Source organism: Chiloscyllium punctatum, chromosome 9, assembly GCF_047496795.1.
Source record: "Chiloscyllium punctatum isolate Juve2018m chromosome 9, sChiPun1.3, whole genome shotgun sequence".
NCBI classification, from domain to species: domain Eukaryota; kingdom Metazoa; phylum Chordata; class Chondrichthyes; order Orectolobiformes; family Hemiscylliidae; genus Chiloscyllium; species Chiloscyllium punctatum.
The window spans coordinates 39,312,225-39,335,013 of NC_092747.1; the positions used below are offsets into that span (position 1 = coordinate 39,312,225).

The 22,789-nt window shown below is 38.4% G+C and overlaps 1 protein-coding gene across 3 annotated transcripts in view; it reads left to right on the forward strand.

The window, feature by feature from the left end:
* LOC140481311 (lysosomal proton-coupled steroid conjugate and bile acid symporter SLC46A3) overlaps positions 1-22,416 on the forward strand; it is a 66,797-nt gene extending 44,381 nt beyond the window's left edge. For 2 of the 3 annotated variants that reach the window (XM_072577290.1, XM_072577288.1), the window contains 5 exons: positions 2,302-2,513; positions 7,687-8,554; positions 11,858-11,941; positions 14,856-15,012; positions 16,768-22,416. In XM_072577290.1, coding sequence (XP_072433391.1) covers positions 2,322-2,513; positions 7,687-8,554; positions 11,858-11,941; positions 14,856-15,012; positions 16,768-16,837 — 1,371 coding nt within the window. In that variant the 5' untranslated portion in view covers positions 2,302-2,321 and the 3' untranslated portion in view covers positions 16,838-22,416. Of the gene's footprint in view, positions 1-2,301; positions 2,514-7,686; positions 8,555-11,857; positions 11,942-12,474; positions 12,856-14,855; positions 15,013-16,767 lie in introns of those variants that run through there. The other variant, XM_072577291.1, reaches the window with a different exon arrangement.
* The last annotated feature ends 373 nt before the right edge of the window (positions 22,417-22,789 follow it).

The window sequence follows — 22,789 nt, forward strand, 5'->3', positions numbered from 1 at the left end:
TATCTCTATTAAATAATCATCTAGTGCTCCCTTTTGAATGCTTCAATTGAACCTGCCTCCACCATATTTCTGGGCAGTGCATTCCATATCCAAACTTGTTACTGTGTGAAAAATATTTTCCTTACATCACACTTGTTTCATTTGCACATCACTTTAAATCTATGCTCTCTTCTTTTTTTTTGTTTACTATTATGAGCAGGAACCTATCTACTTTGTCCAACAAGCTCGTGAATTTGCAAACCTCTCTAAAGTGTAGTGTGCGAATCAATGTTTTTCCCTCGGCTAATGGCACTAAAGATTATTTGGTCAGTCATCTTTTTGCTATTTGTGGAAAGTAATTTCAAATAGGAGAAAAAATGTTTGCGCTTGGAGAAAGTGCGACTCTCGTGAGCTCTCACCAGCTTCAGATTGTTCCTGAAGAAGGAGACAGTTCATTTTTGGTGACAGCACTCCTTTTAAAAGGGTTAGTTTGACATATTACTTTTGTGGATTCCACCACTAGTTTTGGAAAAAGTGACTGGACTGCATCAATCCTTGAATCTTCAACTGAAAGTTTGGGAATAGGATCCTAAGAAGATGTAGTAGGAATAGAACATTCAACCCATCAAACGTGCTTGGTCAATAAATAAAAGCATAGCTGGTCTGAATTTGGCCTGACTCCATTTTCCTGTCCTCTCCCCATAAACCTGTACTCGCTTCCAAATTAAAAATATTCTTAATGACCCATGCTTTGCTGCTATCTGTGGAAGTGAATCTTAAAGACTAATGATTCTCAGAGAAGGAATTCTTCCAGATCTCTGTCCTAAATGAGAGCTCCTTGTTTTTAAACTGTGCTGTGAATTTTTCAACTTTTCTCTCTGACAGGAAAAATCCTCTCTGCATGTATCCCACCATGCTCTATCAGAATTATGTATTTTCATAGATCATTTTTTGTTCTTCTGATAGTTTCATCCAACCTCAATTATGATATTTCTTGTAGAATGGGGATGCCCATGCCATGTGACAAGATTAGTAGCGTTAGCTGCACAGACTGTTTACAGGCAACTGTGATTAACTCTTTTGCAGATTCCCTTGGCCTGCCAGCATCAGCGCTATCCTTCAAGGTCATCCCCTGACCTCGTAAAACTAGCTCTCCAACTCCTCACTGAAACCCATGACCGTGGACATATTTGGCCTCTCTGGTATAGTGGGACTATCTGCAGACCCAGCAGTGTTCACCTTTCCTGGCTGGCATTGACAGGACTAGAGTTGCTAGCCATTATCCCTCCTATAGTATAAATTTTAGCCCTTTTGTGTTTGTCTTGATAAGTGCATGATGAAATTATTTGGTAATATATCTCTCTTTTCAGCAGTAATAAAATATGGTAAACTATAATAATAACAGTAATAAACTATTATAATGTTGGGTAACTATTCTTAATTTACCACTGAAAAACTGTCATTATTCTGAAAAATGTAGGGATGATTATCTGATTGACTGTAAGACACAGGAGCAGGAGTACGCTATTTGCAATCAATAAAATCTGATTATCCTCATCTTCACTTTCAGCTTATTCCTTCTTAACCCTTGATTAAAAATCTATCCATCTCAGCATTGAATATACATAATGACTCAGCCTGTACATCTATTCGTGGAAGAAAAATCCCTGGATTCACTGCTGTGTGACAGAAGAAATTCCTCCTCACCTTTGGCCAAACTGGGAAACTTCTTATTCTGAGATGATGCCCTCTGGTCCTAGCCTCTCCCATAAGTGACAGCATCCCATGTATCCTCCCTGTAGTCCCTACCTTCGTCTGCACTAGTTTCAAGCACTTTGTAACTGTTGAGCAACTGCAGAGGCCGTAGCTCCTCAAATGCAGTGCCTGGGTCCACATACCTAGCTTCCCTGCAATCATACCCTCCTGTCCCTGATCACTAACTAAAGTTTTAATTGAGGGCCAAGACTGGCTCCTGGAGCAAAGTGTTCAGGTAACTTTCTCCTTTCCCGATATGGTGCAATGTCTACAATTCAGACCCGAACTCCTCAACATGGAACGAAAGTTCCTTGAGCTGTAAACAAAATTCTACATCTTCCAATCCAAAATCATTTATTGCTGTTATACTAATTCCATCCCATATGAACAACATGCAAGATGGATGTTGTCTTATTGTCAGTCGTAATTATTTAGTTGTGCGTACAATAAACAAAAGCTTCTCAAGTTTTCATTTGTGTTCCACTTCATTAGGTTTAATTTGGGTTTACTTTACCATTTACGTCTGCATTATTTCAGTATCAATGGTTTTCTTTGATTTCCACACAGGGATTTGTTTTCTGAGAACAATGAAGAGGCTGTTTCTTGTTGAACCTGTGGTTGCCCTATACACTCTGCCTAATTTGGCAGATGAACTCTTAATGCAGCAATATATTTATCGTAGGATATGGACAAGGGAAACTAACAGCAGCTATGTTCAGAATGAAAATAATTCTTACTGCTACCAGAACCACAGTGACCCAGTGTACTTCAAACAGGAGGTCAGTGTTACTAACGGATCCCCTAATAACTTACAAAATGCAATTGTAAATCACTTTCCAGAATAAAAGCTATATTTGTCATTGCAAGATGTGGCACCTTCTTATTAGTAATCATTTTGAAATGAAATTGTTTTAATTAAACAATCCATCTTTGGTTAGAAAATGGGTTATATGTAAAATGAAAACAAATTGAAGTTTACAATACAAAAACAGAAGAAGAATATGCACTGGAGTCAGTATAGCCTTTGGGTGCAGACCACATGACAACCAAAGTGGAGAAGATTCACCCTTCAGAACTAACCACATCCCTAAACAAGCTATTATCATTTGGCCATGACATTGGTATCCACCCAACAAAGTGGCAAATTGCCAGGTACCCAATTACTTGGGTCATCAGCAAGTAACCTAACCTATTAGTGTCCAATCAGTTTGCCTTAATTTATCAATAAAATGATCGAAAGTTTCACTGACAGTACTATCAAGCAGCAAGCACTCGCTGATAATCTGTCCATTAATGTTTAGTTTTGGTTCTGCTGGAACCACTTGGCTCTGAAGCTCATTACGGCTTTGGTCTGAACATGAACAAAAGACATGAACTCAAGAATGAGATGTAAGTGTCTGCCTTTGACATCAAAGGGGTCTGAATACGAATTATAGGAACAAATAACTTTGTTCTGCATAGAGACACATTTAGCTCAAAGGAAAAGGGTTGTGGTTGTTGGAGGCTTATCATCTCAGTGTTGTGATAGTAAATAATGTGTACTGAATTAATTGGAGTTCTTTGGAGAAATAACATATGCTGTGGATAAAGGGGAACCAGTAGATGTATTTTACTTGGATTTCCAGAACGCCTCTGATAAGGTGTCACATCATGGGTTATTGCAGAAAACAAAGTTTCATGGTATTGGTGGTAACTGAGTGGATAGATGGATTGGATGGATTGGATGTCTATCAGCAAACAGAGTAGACCTAAATGTGTTTGTTTTTTTTGTTGGCAAGATGTAACAAGTGCTGTGCCATGATGAATCAGTGCTTGGCTGTCAATTCCTTACATTTTGTCTGAATTGATTTGGATGAAGGGACCAAAGATATGCTTGTTAAACTTGCTGATGACACAATGATAGGTTGGAAACTAAGTTATAAAGTGGACATAAGGAGGCTACACAGTGATAAGTAGGTATATTTGAGTAGTCAAATATCTGGCAAATGGAATACACTGTGGGGAAATGTGAAAGTATCCACTTTGGCAGAAAGAATAAAAGTATACATTATCTCATTGATGAGAGATTGAGGAACTCTGAGATGCAAAGGGATCTGACTCTCAAAGTGCATGAGTTGCAATTTGTTGGTTATATACAGTGTTACAGTGAAAGTGAGGACTGCAGATGCATATACAAAGTTACAGAAACTTCAACAAATAACCAGGAAAGGGAATAGAATTTTAATGTTGCGTGAGGGGATTGTAATCAAAGATGAGGAAATTATGCTTCAGATATACAAGTGAGACCTTAGTTGCAGTACTGTTTACAGTTCCACCACCTGATTTAAGGTCAGATGTAAAAGCATTGGAAGCAATTGTGATATATTTTATTAGACTAGCATCTGTAACGAGTGGGGTGTCTTATGTGAAAAGGTTGAAGAGTTAGGCTCATCCGGTGGAGTTTAGAGGAGTAAGAGGTGACCTGATTGAAACACACAAAATCCTGAAGGGTTATGATAGCGGATGTGCAAAGGATGTTTCCTTTTGTGGAAGAGAGGGTCAGAGATGCAGATAGTTTGCTTCTCACCTGAGGGTCATGAGTATTTGGAATGCCCTTCCTCAGTAGGTAGTGAAATGAGAGTCTTTGAATATTTTTCAAAAACCAGGGGAGATAAATTCTAGATAAACAAAGGTTATCAAGGTTCAAGAGACCCTGTGGCTTGCTGATTCTCCTAGTTTGTAAGTTTGTATGCCCTTGTCTCTATCATGAGAAGTGAGAATGTGTAATTATCAGCAAACAATGTTTAGCTTCATTTGCGATGCATTGGATACTGCAGGGCTCCATAACAGCAAGACCTGGACAATACTTATGTTTGGACTGATAAGTGACAAGTAACATTCATGCTGCTCAAGTGCCAGGCAATGACGATAAAGCGATTATAGATTGGTGTTTCTCTTGCCTGAGGCTTCTTTTGCGTATGGATGGGCCTGGTATTGTGAACTGTAATGCTTAAAAGGCTTTGGTGAAGTCTATGGTGAAGATACTTTCATAATACAATTAAGTAGTTCTAGGATCTTGATTAAGAAATGATGAAGGAATGGTGTGATATATCCAAGTTCTGGGTAATGTGTGACTGAGAGGGGAACTTGGTAGTGGGAAAGTGTTGAGAGTCTGCGAGGTGCCTTGTGGACTTGTTGTGTTGCAACCTGTTGAAAGCATGGATTGTAGCCACAGTGGGAGAGAGTGTGAATGTTTAAACAATGAATGAAATACCAGTCATATTGTTCTGTATGGATTGGTTTTCTTAAGTATTAGTTATATCTATTCGGGGAAGATGGAGAGTATAATCTCACACTTGTGACTCTTAGTAATGTTGGAGATTGGGTGAATCAGAAAATGAGCTTTGCCCAACCTCCTGGCCTGCTCCAATAACGTCAGGGTATTTTTCTGATAGCTCGTATTCATATTCTGATCAGTGATGATCACCCCACCACCCTTCTCAGTATTTTGTTGGTGAGGATATTAATGATCATCCCTGTTATTCAATATCAATTGGGGAGTGAACAGTACTTGTCACGAATCAAAACGTGTGGCTCTTGGAAAAGCACAGCCGATCAGGTAGCTTCCGAGGAGCAGGAGAGTCAATGTTTCGGGCATAAGCTCTTCATCAGGAATGCGGGGGGCCAAAAGGACTGAGAGATAAATGGGAGGGGGTGAGGCTGCAGGGAAGGTAGCTGGGAATGTGATAGGTAAATGAAGGTGGGGTGAAGGTGATAGGTCAGTGGAGCGGATAGGGCGGAAGGAAGATGGACAGGTAGGACAGTTCAAGAGGTACCAAGTTGGAGGGTTGGATGCGGGATAGGTGGAGGGAGGGGAGATGAGGAAACAGGTGAAATCGGCATTGAATCCTTGTGATTGGAGGAGGAAGATAAGGTGTTCTTCCTCCAGTTGTCCAGTGGCTAGAATTTGATGGTGGAGGAGGCCCAGGACTTGCTTCTTGGCAGAGTGGGAGGGGGGAGTTGAAGTGATCGGCCACAGGGCAGTGGGGTTGCTCAGTGCATGTATCCTGGAGATGCTCTCTGAAACGTTCCACAAGTTTGTGTCCTGTCTCTCCAATGTTGAGGAGACCACATTGACAGCAACAGATACAATAGATGAGATTTCTGGATTTGCAGGAAAATCTGTGCCGGATGTGAAACGATCTTTTGGGGCCTTGGATGGAGTTGAGGGGTGAGGGGTGGGTGCAGGTTTTACAACTCTTGCGATGGCAAGGGAAGGTGCTGGCATGTTTTGGCTCTGATCCCAGCATCTGCTGTCTTCACTTTCTCCCATTTCTTGTCATGAATCAACCCAAGTCATTGCTGTCCAGCCAATGACTAAAATCTGACCTTATGCGTAAAGTTGTCTTGGATTTAGAAGATCACAGTGTGAAAAAACGTCCAGGTTTCAATGATGTACTCACTATAAAAAATATAGTTTCCTACTGATCACTTATTTTTTTATTTATTTGTGGGATCTGGGCATTGTTGGCTAGCCAGCATTGATAGCTAATCCCTATTTGCCTTTGAGAAGGTGGCGGTGAGCTGCCTTTTTGAATCGCTGCAGTCCACTTGTTGTGGGTTGACCCACAATGCTGATAGGGAGGGAATTCCAGGATTTTAACCCAATGACTGTGAAGGAACAGCGATTATATTTCCAAGTCAAGGTGGTGAGTGGCTTGGAGGGGAACTTGCAGGTGGTGGTTCCCAAGTACCTGTTGCTATTGTCCTTCTAGGTTGAAGTGGTTGTCGGTTTGGAAGGTGCTGTCTAAGGATCTTTGGTGAATTTCTGCAGTGTATCTAGTAGATAATACACACTGCTGGATAACATGGTGATGAACCAGATATTTCAGACTACAATCACATATCAACCTTGTGAAGAAGTAAATTAAACTGAACCAAAAGCAAACAAATATGATAAAATATATCATGTTATTGTATAAATAAACATATTGCACTTATATGGCACCCTCCCTCATTTGCTACATGATACGACAGTATATTTATGGACATTCAAAGTAAAACAAATCTCTGCCTTAATTTTAATGTGATAATCAATGATTTCTTCCTAATATTTTTATTAAAGATCTTCTGGCCTATAGGTGTTGGAGACCAGACATAGCCGGAAAGATATGTCAGAGCACCTCTCAGAAATCCTGATGCACTGACTCCATGGAAATTACCCAGAAGTTTGAAATTCTGATGAGCAATTACCCTGCCCCCCAGGACCCTGTGAAAATGTCTCTGACTCTAAGCTAGTGTGGAAGAATTCAGACAGTTCCATCTTCCTTACCTGGATAGTTACACCCAAAAGCATTAGGTAGAAAAATTCTTATGTAACACCTGGGTAGCTATACAGCTGACATCCCAATTACTCGTTCTGAACCGCTTAACTTCTCAACTCTCTTCCCCCAGCAACACAATCGGGCTCCCCTCCCAACCCAACTCAACTACCACCTCCCACCATCCTAACTATTCCAGCTCCTATCCCACCTCCTTCCCAACTTGCCTTACCCTCTCTCTATATATAGTAAGCTTTGGTATATTCAAACTCCTTTGCTTACCAAAATACGACAGCGATTATCCCTGGAAACAAAGTGGGCATGGTTTCTCTGTGCTCCTCCCTCTGATATTTGCTACACCGAGTTCAGTCTGAAGGACTTGCCAGTGGAAGATCTTTGAAAAAATTAGGGAAAAGATAGAAGTGTGATTTTCTTTGAGAATCGGAAATAGGATTCCAAATTGTGATTGGAAGCTGTACGCTTTGAGCTATTTTAAAAATTACTAAAGTTTGGTGTCACTGATTAAGAATACATAAATAGCATAAATAGTGATGGAAGATAGTTGCTGAATTTAATTGACATGTTTAAATATTGTTTAAAAAGGTTCAATTTGTGATTTTCTTTGATACGTTATTCACTTTCTTTTCTTTAGGTGGTCCAGGAATTATCATCTCACTTCTTTATGTACGTGACTTTGATTAAGTTCCTACCCAACTTCATCGTTACCTTCGTATTGGGCTCATACAGTGATCACTATGGACGCAGATTATCTCTCCTCCTCCCTACTATTGGGGCTCTGATTAGCAGCCTGGCTTTTCTAGCAATGACCTACTTTTCTTGGCCTATTCACTTTCTTTTTATACCCGTTGCACTAAGTGCATGTTTTGGTGGCTTCACAACTGTGTTTGGAGGAGCTTTTGCCTATGTAGCAGATGTGAGCTCTAGTGAGCACAAAAATATGCGCATGGCATTGCTGGACATGATCGTTGGCCTAATGGGTGGCATCGGGACAATAACATCTGGATACTTGTTAAACACATTAGGCTTTAATTGGTTATTCTTGATTGCCTCATTAATTAATTTTGCCAATGTTGTGTATATCATCTTTTTCCTTGATGAGAGTGTCCAAGTGTCAAGAGATGAGCAAAATGAAGGATCAGGCAATGGAAAATTCCGAGAAATATTTGCTGGAATTTTAAATCTGTGGACTGGTTCTAATTTTAGAAAACGTGTTCAAATTAGTCTCATGCTTCTTACTTTTTCAGTCTATGCACTTGCTTCATTTGGTTCTGGTGGACTTTTTACTCTTTATGAATTGAATGCACCTCTTTGTTGGAATGCGGTACTTATTGGATATGGCTCTGCAGCTGGACTAATTACATTTCTTACGAGTTTCCTGGGAGTGGCTCTATTTTCCCGCTATCTTGAAGACCATTTTATAGTTCTTATTGGGACATTATCCTTGGCTGGAGGAATGATCGTGGCTGTCTTTGCCACTATTACACTGGTCATGTTTCTGGGTATGTTAAACTTTAATATTCTTAAAATTAAGTGTGACTGGAATTAAGTATTTACATAAGTAAATCAATCAGATGGCTAATCATAAAGGAGTCAAATTTCAAAATTTCATTAAAATAGTCCCAGTTCTATTATGAATCCAATTATTATGTAACTGCTTGTAAATTATAAGTTGGGCGGTTTAAACAAAGCCGTGATGTTATAAGTATTATCGCAAAACTTCAAACTGCAAATTGAATGTTAAATAAATGCTTATTCATATGGTATCCACATAACTCCAATCAAATTGTTTTGGAATGGGCAGTGGTTGCAAGTTGAAACTTTGTTAAATGACACAGAGAACAGAGATTGCAATAAATCTCAGAAGAAAAGACCAGATTGGATTATATTTTCTCTCTGTTATTAGTTCATTTTTTTGAACAAAAACTGACTGATGATATACTAGTTAATCTCACTACTTAACTGTAATTGGGTAAGTATTTATAAAAAGTAAAGAATTTGACAGAAGGCAGGAGAAACAATTTAGAGGAAATAACTTTAGTCAAGCAATAACAGAGCTATATAAAGCACACAGTAAACTAATGATTATCATTGACTAAAATTGAGCTCTATTCATTTATTGCAGCAGTGAGCTTCATTGGACTGATAGATGACATGCTACTACTTGAGAATATCTGGAGTAATGTCAGATTCTAACAAAAGTAAACTCTAAGAACAACAACTCTTCTTCCAATTCTTCTTGTAGTTTTCTGGGTTCAAATTTGAGTTAAAATTTTCAGATCAAATCCTCTACCCTCTTTTTGTTTTATATTGCTGGTTTTGCTTGTGGTCATGATTCTGGTGTTTCATTTACACTTCCTGTATACATGCATTTCATTTTTTGTTACCTTCTATCTCTTTTATGTTCCTCCATTTTGTTATCAATTATTTTCTCGTATTTCCACCCAATAGTATACCTTCTCATTTGTTCTAACTTTCTCTAGCTTCTCCCTGTGCTTCTGTTCCAGCATCTTTCCATCTACAAAGAATAGCTGTGAAAGTATCTATTTCTGATGGGTTGTCTTCATGTGGTGAATATATGCTGTTGGTTGAAGAGGTCCATTTTAGTGGCCAATCACAAGTGCACATAAAACTATCAGGTGCCATTTTGGATTGTTGTTTTTGATATTGGCATTCACTGCCCTTTTAATCATTTTAAATGTATCATATCTCAAACTTCTTCCAATTTTCGGTCATCAACCAGAACGCTAATTGTGTTCACCTCTCAGTAAGTGTTTCCAGATTCATCAACCATGCTGGTAGAAATTTTTTCTTTTTTTGTTTGCTTTTCATCTTTTCTGTCTGTTTCCCTTTTTGTCTCATCACTCCTTCATTTTTGTCTTCTCATACTCAGATTTTCCCTTTCACTCATCCCAGAAGGCTCTTAGGTCAGTAGGGTTTAGATGGGCCAAATGCATTTCACTATCAATGATATTATGAGCTTCCTGAATGCTAACTCAGATATGCTCAATTATAGCCTGAATCAAAGATAAAAGAGGAATATGAATGCAGTGAGTGGAAAGAGTGAATCACACCAGGTATTTGAAGGAAAAAAGGTGAGCTATTTTGGATTGAGATGAGAAATTGCTTCACCCCAATAGTGGTGAACCTTTGGAATTCTCCATCACAGAAAGTAATAGAAGCCATAACATTAAATGTTTTCAAAAAGTAGTTTGATATATTCCTTAGGATTAAGGGGATCAGAGGGTACAAGGAGAAAGCAGGAACAGGGTACTGTGTTGGAAGATCAGCCATGTTCCGATTGAATGATGAAGCAGGCTTGAAGGGTCAAATAGCCTACTGCTGCTCCTATTTTCTATATTCCTGTGTACGATGCAAGATGTCCATATGTCAGTTTTATGTTTTAATAGATGCAAAGCAGATACACACACACAAATTTAATTTAAAGGGATGATTGTTAAAATTTGTAGTAAGCATTGTGACCAAAGTGAAGCGTTTTAACATAGGCACTTAAGTAATTCGAGTGAAATCTGTTGGGTAGCTTCTCCAGACCATATATAAGCTTCCTTAATTTAGTCAGCATGTCCTCTCTAATGGATTCACCCATCACTTTGATGGATGAGTTTTCAACAAGTGAGGAAAAAAATGATCAATTTAAGCCTAAGTTCATGAGGCTTTAGGCCAATTCTTGATTTGCGTAACTGATTGCAATTGCTGACTCTGAAGTCAGTGTTTTTGCAATGGTTGTCATTGGCTTTGTGCTTTGCTTGCTTAACTTGAAGATATTTGGCTCTGCTCTTCTCAAATATTGAATTTGTTTGATGACCGAATTTTCCATTTGGTTCTGTTCAAAGATAGTTTTTTTTTCCCCCAAAATATATTAGAATCTAGCTTTCAGGCTCTGAGAGTGCCTTTCAGATTGTCTTTACTTCCAATCATGAAGACTTCAGTTGTGTGGGTTCTTGTGCTCAACTGCCTTTGAAATGCGGAAATCCCTTATGAGAGCTCAAAATCCCAGCTAAGACAATATTAATCAGTACCACAAGAATAACTTGTACTTCTATTGCACCTCAAACGTAATAAAATGTAACAATGTGATTCACAGAAGCTTTATTTAAAAATAATTTATAAGTCTGCTTTGTTGTTTAGATACATTGTCATCTAAACATTTGCACCACGTGTCCCAAGCAAGGGGTCAATTATATAAAGAGATATTAAAGCAAAGCACCAAGAGCTTGGTCAAAACATAAATTTAATCAAACATCTTAAAGGAAAAAGATATGCAGAGAAGCAGGAGGTGTACTGCCTTGGTAATTGAAGGCACAGTTGCTAGTGTTGGAATGACTTGAAATCAGGAATGTTCCAGAGTTCAGAATGAAACAAATGCAGACAGCTCACAGAGCTATAAGGCTGGACGAGACTATGGGGTTAGCAACTTTGAGCCACAGATTGATTTGAAAATGAGTATGAGTATTTTCAAGTCAGATGTTGTGTAACTATGAGTCGGTACAGGTCAGCAAACAATATAATAGTGAAAGGCCAGGATTTACTTCAGGTTGGACAGGAGCAGTAGAGTTTTAGATGACCTTTGCAATGCACAGAAATTGAGAAACCAGCAGTGTATGTGTAGAGTCAAGTTCAGAATAGTGGAATAAATCCCAAAATTTTCACAAAATAAGTAGTATAAGATATTTTAATGAGGTTACAATGTATGTATATAATTGAACAGAAGTAAGATTATGATTTTTGAAACTGCACAATGAGTATCATCTGGTGTCTGATCATTGTTGACTTTTTTTTTACAGTGAGACTGGTTTGTCTTTTTGCTGTCATGCCACTCCCTGTCCTACGATCAATGATGTCCAAGATAGTCTCACCTAAGGATCAAGGTCAATTATTTAACATACTTCACATGTTTTGTGTAGTTTGTATCAATAAATGCATGGGACATGTTGGTTTCCATTCAGAGGCGCGTGGATATTGTGGTAATAATAATTCTGAAACTATCTTTGAAAGTGATCGTGCCTAGTAGAGTCTACATATGTGCCATTAAACAGGGGAATCTATAAGATGTCATTTACGCTTGTCTGGAAGATGCACTTCTGACATTGCTCCCCAAAAGCTGCAAATGAAGGGAAATTCATTGAACCAACAAAAGTTTCCTCTCTTAAAATTATTAGTCTCACTGTAAGGGAAATTAAAAATGTATATATTCTGGTCGATGTGTAATTATGTTCGTAACAAAGCACTGAGTTCATAATTATTACGAAACAGCTTCAAGGAACCTGGAAGGTGAATGGCATATTTGTTAAATATCATAGAGTCATACAGCATAGAAACAGGCCCTTTGGCCCGCCATGTCTTTGCTGACCAACAATCACTGAATTACACTAACTTACATTTGTCTACATTTGGTCCATAGCCTGCTATACCCTGGCATTTTAAGATGCTTTTTAATGTTATGAGAGTGCCTCCATCTCCCCCTCAGGCAGCACAATCCATTTTTCGACTACTTGCTGGGTAAGGCTTTTTTCTCAAATTTTCTCTAAACCACCTTAAACTGATGCCCTCTGGTCTTAAAAAGTCTGCTATAGGGAAAAAATTCTCACAATCTACTCTGCCTGTCACAGTTAATATCTCAAGTCAGGTTTCCCCTCAGCCACCTCTGCTCCAAGGAAAACAAGCCCAGTCTATCCAATCTGTCTTCATAACTGAGACTTTTCATTGCAGGCAACATCCTGATGAGTCTCTTCTGCACTTTCTCCACTGCAATCATGTCCTTCCAGTAGCATGGTAATTATAACTGCATATACTGCATTCCATCTGTGGTATGACCAGTGCCTTATAAAGTTTTAACAAGATTTCCTTGTTCCTGTATTCTACATTCTGGCTAATGAAGACAAGCACCCACCTGGCTTCTTCACCATCTTGTCTACCTGTGCTGACACCTTCAGGGAACTATGGACTTGTACACCAAGGCCCCACCATCACCCTTTGCCTCATATTTGCAAGCCTGTCTTGATTCAGCTTGCTAACTTGTTGTGGATCCCATGAGCTCTTAGCTTTTGGACCACCCTTCCATGTGGAACCTTGTCAAAGGCCTTACTGAAGTCCATGTAACCACATCAATTGCATTACCCTCATAATTTTGTTTAGTCACCTTTTCAAACAACTCATTACAATTAGTCAGGCAGGATCTCCCTCTAAGAAATTTGTATTGACTATCCCAGATAAATCCCTACCTTTCCAACTGTTGACCAATCCTGCCCCTCAGAATGTTTTCTAATAATTTCTGATGCCAGACTAACTGGTCTGTAATTTCCTGGCCTATCCTGCTGCCCTTCCTGAACAAAGGAACCAGATTAGTTATCCTCCAGTCATCTGGTATTTCACCTGTGGCCAGCGAGGTATTAACTCCTTGCTCACTGGACTTGTTTTCTGGTCCTATTTTCAGAATGCTATAATTGTCTGCACCATGTGAGTAAATGTAAATTTTCAGTGTTAACAGTAAACAGCTGCTTTTACTCACTCAAGTCATACACACTCTGCCAATAAGTTTTGGATCAAGCACATACGTCACATATGAATCATGTAAAATACAGAGTCCTCCCAGGTCAGAGAAAGTACCAAGCATAAATTACTTTTCTTGTCAAGCTGCATAGAATATCACCGATAAAGTTTCAGAAGCGTGATTAAACAGTTTTACATAGATTGATGCCAAGTGCAGAGTAGGAACACAGCATTATCTCCGTCCAGGCCACTGAAAAACATACTTTAACCTTCTAAAATCTGTAGAAGAGTACACTGACCTCAGTATGTGTGTGCAACCTATTTTTGCTGTCTAAGCAGTAAGGAGTGTGCTATGTTTAACTGTGCCATCTGCCTATCCTTTTATACGTTTTATCATAAGAAAATGTGCTGCATAATTAAAATATATCTATAGCTTGACTTTTTAGTTTTAAATATTTAATTTTGTTTGACAGTATGGTGATTAGCTTCATTAAATAAAAAAAATCACTGACATATAGCTTTAGATTCTGGAACATATATTAGAGGTTTGGCTATGTGCTGCATATGACTTTTTTTCATTTCTTGATGATAGCAAATACACTTGTTATTTATTTATGCCTCCTGGCTTGAGGAAACTCTATGCGAGGAGCACAGTTTTGTAAAATTACTGCCTTTAGGTAAGAGGTAGCACTATCTTGATGGCTACTGTTGAAGCCATCGTGAGCCCTTTAGATTAGATTAGATGAGAATCCCTACAGTGTGGAAACAGGCCCTTCGGCCCAACAAGTCCTCACCGACCATCCGAATAGAAACCCACCCAGACCCATTCCCCTACTCGTGTACCTATCACTATGGGCAATTTAGCATGGCCAATTCGCCTAACCTGCACATGTTTGGACTGTGGGAGGAAACCGAAGCACCTGGAGGAAACTCACACAGACACGGGGAAAATGTACAAACTCCACGCAGACAGTCGCCAGAGGCTGAAATTGAACCTGGGTCCCTGGTGCTGCGAGGCAGCAGTGCTAACCACTGAGCCACCATGCTGCCTCAATGACACCATGATCCAATGCAGAAACTTCGAGTGTTTTTTTTTATCCACAAGGCAAACGGGCCAGTCAGCCTAACTGGATTATGCCAGTCTTATATTCTGAGTACCTTCTCCCTTGTTCTATTTTTCACAAAAGAAAGTTGTTTTCTGTTGAAGAAGTAATTAGTGAATTAGAGCATGATTTTTTTCAAGAGATTCTTTCTTTGTGCTATCATTAACATGGTTTTATTGTTCATTTGCAGGTGTTCTGTTTGCCTGTGTTGCTTGTCTTGAAAATTTAAGCGCTACCATTTCCTCCGTAGTTTTCAATAATGTTTATGCTGCCACCATCCACGGATTTACAGGCTTCAGCTTTATGCTGGCAGCTTGTTTATGCCTCATTCCAATTTGTATTATGTGGTAAGTTCTAGTGTGATGTATCTGAATCAGAGAGTCCTAGAGCACAGAAGGAGGCCAGATGACCCATTGGCTCTTTGAGAGAGTTATATAATTAGTGCCACTCAGAGTCATAGAGATGTACAGCATGGAAACAGACCCTTCGGTCCAACCATCCATGCAGACCAGATATCCCAACCCAATCTAGTCCCACCTGCCAGCACCCGGCCCATATCCCTCCAAACCCTTCCTATTCATATACCCATCCAAATGCCTCTTAAATGTTGCAATTGTACCAGCCTCTATCACTTCCTCTGGCAGCTCCCTTATTCTTTTTTCATTTTCATGCAAATATTTCCCTTTAAACTTGGTATTGTGCCCGCCTCCATCACTCTTCCAAGTTGTGTATTCCCAATGAAACAACTGTTTTTTTTTCTTAACTCCTTTTTGTACTTTTTATAAATTATCTTGAATCTGTGCACTATGGCTATTTACCTGCCTGTCAATCCAAACATCCCCAATAGAAATTGCATCCACTTTACATTTTACATTCATGTATCAACATTTATAATAAAAGTTATTTATTTATGTTCGAGGATGGGAGGCATGGCTGACTTTCTTAGCATTTATTGCTGATCCCTAATTGCCTTTGAGAATATAGTAGTGAGCTGCCTTGTTGTGGTGGAGGTAGCTCCTGTTCAGAAGGGAGTTCCAGAATTTTGACCTGGGGACAATATAATTCCAATATAAATAATGCTGTGTAACTTAGAAGGGATGTTGCAGGTGATCAGGCAGCATCCGAGGAGCAAAGAGAGTCAACGTTTCGAGCATAAGCTCTGCCTGATGAAGGGATCTTGCAGATGACATTCATATGCATTACTTTCCTTGTCATTCTAGGTGCATCAGATTGTTAGTTTGGAATATACTGTCAAGTGACCCTTTATGAGTTCTGCTCCCCCACCCTCCCCAAATAATCCCATGTCTAATTTTTTTTCTTTACCTCATGTGGAGCTTTATCAAAGCTTTCTGAATCTCTGGATAGACCACATCCAAATTTCTCTTTATTTATTCTGTGCTTAAAAAATTCTAGATTTATTAAATATGATTTTCCTTTCTTAATCCATATTCACTCTGTACTGTCCTACCAGTATTTTCTAAGTGTCCTGTCATTAGATTCTTTTCCTATAGATTCTTACACTTCCCCTATGACTAATGCTCAACCAATAGTTCTATAACTCCTTGTTTCCTTTCTCCCTCTTTATTTAAGTAATGCGCTTACATTTTCAGGCTTGCAAGCAGCAGAAACCATTCGAGAGTCTAGAGCATATTGAAAGATGGCCACATGCATCAAAATTTCCACAGCCACCTCAACCAACAGTCCCAGATATAGGTCATCAGGTCCAACAAATTTATCTATTTTAAGTCCCTTTAGCTTCTCCAGTATTTAGTTTTAAAACTAATATTAATATCTTGAAGTTGCTCAAAGGCAATGCTTAATCATTTACCAATTTGCCATTCTTGTTTAGATCAAGGATTTGTTTTTCTGATTTACTTTAGCACGTGACACAACTTGGTTCAGGGCAAGTTTTGCATTGGTAACATCCAAATGAAATTGACTGGAAACTTGGAAGAGTGAAAAATGCTTCTCTAAATAGTGGTGATTTGCGCTGGAATTGTTGATTAGCAGAAGCTCTACCCCAGCTATTTTTAATATTTGAACTTGAGGTATTGTGAAATTGCTTTATCACTAACAATATGTTATATTATCTGCTCTTTCAGTTTCTTATTCTGGTGGAGGCCTCAAGAGGAAGGTTATGCTGGACTGTCAAGCAATGAAGACAGCAGTTAGTTCTCATGCAAGCTTTGGTTATCTTGACTGACTATTTTCAAAGCCTCTCCATGTGCCAATCTATTTGCTTGTTCATATTACACAAAAATAAGATGTTTATACAGTTTTGCATACAATTCAAAACTGAGATTTCGCGCAATACCATTATTACCGCTAGGTAGTAGGTACTCAGAGTATCCAATACATATTCAAATCAATCTAGTCTGATGCATTTAGCACTACCCCTTTCAAAGAGTCTATGAAATTGCTGAGACAGAATAATTAGAGTGTGACCAAAAGCCGAATGCTAAATGTTGGAAATCTCAAACCAAAACTGCAATAAGGAGAGAAGATATCTTAGAAAGGTCCTCAGACAAGGCTTTGTGGGTAGAACTTAGGAAGGTTAAGGGGGTAGCTATTTGACTGGGAGTATACTATAGGCTCACAAAGAGTCAGTGGGAAATAGAGGAACAATTAGGTAGACAGTTCTCAAAGGTGTGCAAGAGTAATAATCGGGTATTTATACTCCGGGATTTTATCCTGTCCAACACAAATCAGATAGTCATGGTGTTAAGAGTTTAGAAGTGGCAGATTTCTTGAAATGTATCTGGGGGACTTTTTTAATCAAATGTAGAAGGCCCAATGAGGCACAGTACAGTGTTGGATCTGGTTCTGGGGAAAGAAGCCAGACAAGTATTTGATGCGACAGTGGGGGAATATTTAGGTGATAGGGACTACAACACAGTATGGTTCAAATTTGTACTGGACAAGGAAAAACATGGTGCGCAAAAGCACTAGATTGGGAGAAGGCAGTATTTATTAAAATAAAGCAGGATCTGACCACCAGGTTTTGGGAACAGCTCCTTCCTGGGGGTAGGGGGGTAGCCTTCAAAAGGGAGCTGGGAAGATTACAGGTCCAATAAGTACCCTTTACGTGGATACATGTACCCTTTTACATAGGAGCAATATGTTCAGTGAACCCTGGACGTCTAGGACATTTCAGCTCTGGATAAAGAAGAAGAGTATTGCTTTTAGCAAGTCCAAAGGAAGCAATTCAGCTGCAGCCATAGAGAAATACAGGAAGTGCAGGAGGGGACTCGAAGCAGTTAGAAAAGCAAAAAGGGGGCATAAGGAAGGACTTGCAAACAGGTTTAGAGAGGATACTAAGATATTTTATAAGTACTTAAAGGGAAGAAGTTAACCCGGGAATGAGTATGGCCCATTAGGGACCAAGGGGCGAATCTGTGTGTGAAGCCACGGGATGTTGGAAGGGTGTTGAATGAGTCCTTCTCTTCAGTCTTCGCTCTCGAGAAGGAGAATGTAGATACGCAATTCAAGGAAAGAGACTGTGAGGAACTTGCACAGTTTGACATTGGAAATGGGGAAGTATTAGAGGCTTTGTCAGCCTTAAAAAAAACAGATAAATCCCCTGGCCCAGATGAATTACATCTCAGGCTGCTGTGGGAGGCAAAGCAGGAAATTGCAGGAGCTTTGACATAAATGTTTAATTCCTCCCTGGCCAGGGAGTAGGTGCCAGAGGACGGCTAATGTGGTTCCACTTTTTAAGAGGATGGTAGAAATTAACCAGGAAATTACAGACCAGTGAGTCTCACATCAGTGGTAGGAAAACCACTGGAGAAAATTCTGAAGGAGTGAATTTACACCCACTTAATTAGGAATAGTCAGCGTGACTTTGTCAGAGGGAGATCATACCTAACAAATTTGTTAGAATTTTTGAAAATGTGATCAAGTGTGTGGATGAGGGAAGTTCACTTGATGTAGTTAACATAGACTTTTGCAAAGCTTTTGACAAGGTCCCACATGGGAAACTGATTGGAGAAAGTTGAAATTGAGAGAAACTTCGCAAGATGGATCAGAAACTGACTTAATAATAGGACAAAGGGTAGTGGTAGAAGGCTGTTTGAGTGTCTGGAGACCATTGTCCAGTGGTCTACCACAAGGATGGGTACTGGGACCCTTATTGTCTGTTATATACATAAATGATATATTTGAAAATGTGGGGGGAATATTAAGGATATTTGCAGACAACATCAAGACTGGTAGAGTGGTTAATAGCAAAGAAGATGATTGTAGGTTACAGAAAGATATAAATAGGTTAGTCAGATGGGCAAACAATTTTTTTATTCATTCATGGGATGAGTGTTCACTGACAAGAACAGCATTTGTTGCCCATCCCTAATTGCCCAGAGGACAGTTAAGAGTCAACCACATTATGTGGATCTGGAGTCGCATGAGGTCAGACCACATAAGGATGGCAGTTTCCTTTCCTAAAGGACATTAGTAAACTAGATGGGTTTTTCCAACAGTTGACAATGGATTCACAGTCACCATTAGACTCTTAATTCCAAATTTTTGCTGAATTCAAATTCTACCATATGTCACAGTGGGATTCAAACTCTGCTTCCCAGAACATTACCTTGGTCTCTGGATTAACAGTACAGCAGTCATACCACTTGGCCATCACCTCCCTGATAAATGCAAGGTAATGCACTTTGGAAGAAGAAACAAGATGAGGGAGTATTTAGTGAATGGCAGGACGTTGGGTAGCTTAGAGAAAGAGAGGGATCTTGGGGTAATTATTCACTGATCCCTGAAGTCGGCACAGCACACGAATAAGATAGTTAAGGCATATGGGACACTTGCTTACTTGTATGCAAGTGTATGCAATTCTGGTCATCTCACTCCAAGAAGGGTGCGATTGCACTTGAGGGGCTACAGAAGGGGTTCACCAGGATGTTGCCTAGGATAGAGAAATTGATCTATAAGGACTGACTAGACAGGTTTGGTTAGTTTTCTTTAAATCAGAGAAGACTAAGGGGGGGACGGAGGTATATAAGATCATGAGAGGTATGGACAGGGTTAATAGATAGCAGTTGTTCCTCTTGGTTGAGGGTTTGATCACAAGAGGACACAGTTGTAGGGTAAAGGGCAGAAAAATCAGAGAATTTGGGCAAAAAAGTGTTTTTACTCAAAAGGCGGTGGGAATCTGGAATGCACTGCCTGGGAAAGTAGTGGATATTGGAATCCTTACAACCTTTGAAAAAAAATATTTGGATGAGTACTTCAAATATAATATTCAAGGATATGGGACACGTGCAGGAAATTGGGATTCACGCACTTTTAGTTTTAGTCATGTTGGTACAGACTCGGTGGGCCGAAGATATGAATCTATGGAAAAACAAGCTAGTCTATTTTATACAGATGTGAGGAAATTTTCTATGTTACATTCTTGTTAGAAAATGGTTTTCAATTAATTGTCAGAAGGATTGGATAGTGAGGGAAGGATGTTTTAGCACTTTGTTTCACTATACTGACTGGGATAAAAAATCTCTATTTTTAATGGGTTTTATGCACTTTCAACCCAGTTTCAGGGGATTAACAACATCTATATTAATTGAAACAAAGGAGCAGAAGTTTTCAATTTTTTGCATAGAATTTTAAATGAAAAAGCTGCTAACAAATTTATCAAAGTCACATTTATGCAAATGTGATTTGGTGAACATTAAATTGATTCAATCATCAATAGGATCAATACCCTGAAAAATATATCCATCATAAACTGGTTGGAATGACCTTTTTCATTTGCTCTGCCTCCTATTGATATACTTCCAAATATATTTCCATACTGAAAAAATTGCATATTATACCATTGTTAATTTATTAATAAATCTTTAATTGCCAAAAATATACATGTAAACAATTATTTAAAAATTCCAACTTGAATATTAGAGTTTATAATAGTCTTCAACTTGTCCCATTACAATATGTTCCATTTAATGTGATTTTAACAAATATAATATTTAAGGGGAGGCAGTAGCATAGTGGTAATGTCACTGGACTAGTAATCCTGTCCTCAGGTTAATGTTTGGGGGAATAATATGAACTCAATAAAAAATCTGAAATGAAAAGCTAGCCTAATAGTGGCCACTGTTGTTTGTCATAGAAACCGTCTGGATAACTAATGCCCCTTGGTCCATATGTACCACCAGACCATTGCAATGTGGTTGACTCTTAACTGTCCTCTGAGCAATTCAGGATGGATAATAAATGCTGATCTTGCCAGTGACATCCCTATCCACTGAACAAATAAAAACAAAATTCCAAAATGCACTTAGGTGTACAGTCTGAGGGTGAAAACAATTTAAACTCAAAATTACAGGAAGTACAAAAGATTTTGCTCAGTGCACAATAATGTGCCTTAAGTTATTAATGAATATTTTTAAATAGCTACAGTCTCAGCATGGACTTAACTTGTAACCTTTTTCGAGTTCAGAGTTCACAATTAGCCAATATTGTACTCATTGCCACAGCTTACTGTCAATCATGTTACTCTTTAACTCAGCCATCACCAGTGTGCATCCTTGACATAAATATTTACGAAAAGTCAAGAATATAAATGTGTTTCTTTGTCCATCATGTTAGTAAAGGGACAAATTCCAATTTCAGGCATCCAGTGTTAATGTGAACAATTTTCTAGCCAAGTGTAGAAATAGCATTGCTCAATTCCTTCTCCTTTAAGTATTTATTCAGTTTTGTTTTCAAATCCACTATTGAATCTGCTTTCACCAACCTATCAGCCAGTGTATTCCACATCCTAACCACTTATTGTGTAACAATGATTTTCCTCATGTTAAATTGTTTTACTGTTTTGATAATGTTTGGGTTCACAAAATAACACAATATTTACTGTGGTATAATGCCATGTTGTTCAAACGTAAAACATTTATTCTTTTTACATTGTTCGTCATTTCTAAATGCGAACAAGTTATGAATAGTTTTAGACAAGTAAATAGCTAAATGTTCTTCAGAATGTAAAACATTTATTTTCAAGTTTTCAGTATATTACATCTCAGCAAGTAATTTTAACAGTGACATCAAAAATACTTTTGTTTCACAATTGAGGAGTAAATAACTAAGCTTTAGAGGTCAACTGTATGGTTATTATGTATGATCAATGTTTGTTAACTACAGAATTAATATAACTTAAATGTAATATTAAATGCTTCCTGAGAATATAAATGTGTGCTGTTTCTATCTTAAACTTGAACTTTTTAATTAACTCCATATCAGTTTGGGGGCAGCCTGTTCTGGGTTCTGTGTCCACTGGGTATCAACTCTCCAGTTATTTGAAACAGTTTTTTTATATTCATTCTATTTATACCTCCCGCAATATTAAATTCCACCATCAAATCTTCTTCCAGACTTGTCTGCTGTAGGTAGTACAGCTCCAGCAACTCCAGGCTATCAAAGTAACTCTAATCTTTCATCCCCAGAACCATTTTAAATAATCAATACTACACTCTCTGCAAAACTATCACCTTCCTATTGTGTAATGCCCAGCAGATATGTTATTCCAACTAGGAACAAACAATCGCTTGATGAAGGTTAAATTATTGTGTTTATTGTTGAGTGTACATGTGCTGCAGGATAAATGCAGGTCTATTCCTTTAATATTTTAATTTTTTTTCATGTAAGTGTTGCTAGCATTGCCCTTAAGAGGATGTGCAACATGTAAAATCAGCAAATAATTGTTTTGAGATGTAAGAGCATTTATCATTAATTTGAAATAAAGTACTGCTTGAGAGAATCCTGAAGTAATCTCTTGTTAGTTCCACGAAACTTGCTGAATGCTTTTTTTCCATTTCCTCCAATTGACCAACTCGTGTTAAATTTCATTATTGTTTTGCTCATATTTTAGGTTCACAAAATTAAACCATATATACTGTGTTCCAATGTCACTGTCATCAAATATAAAACACTGTTTTTCATGTTATTTCTTGATTCTAAATATGGCAACACATCATAAATAGTTTCAGACTTAAATAGATAAACATTCTTATAACATAAAGCATTTATTTTCAAGTTTACAATATATTACGACTCAGTTAATAATTATTTTCACAGTGACTCCAGAAATACTACTTCTTGATTATGTATTAAAAGTAAACAAAC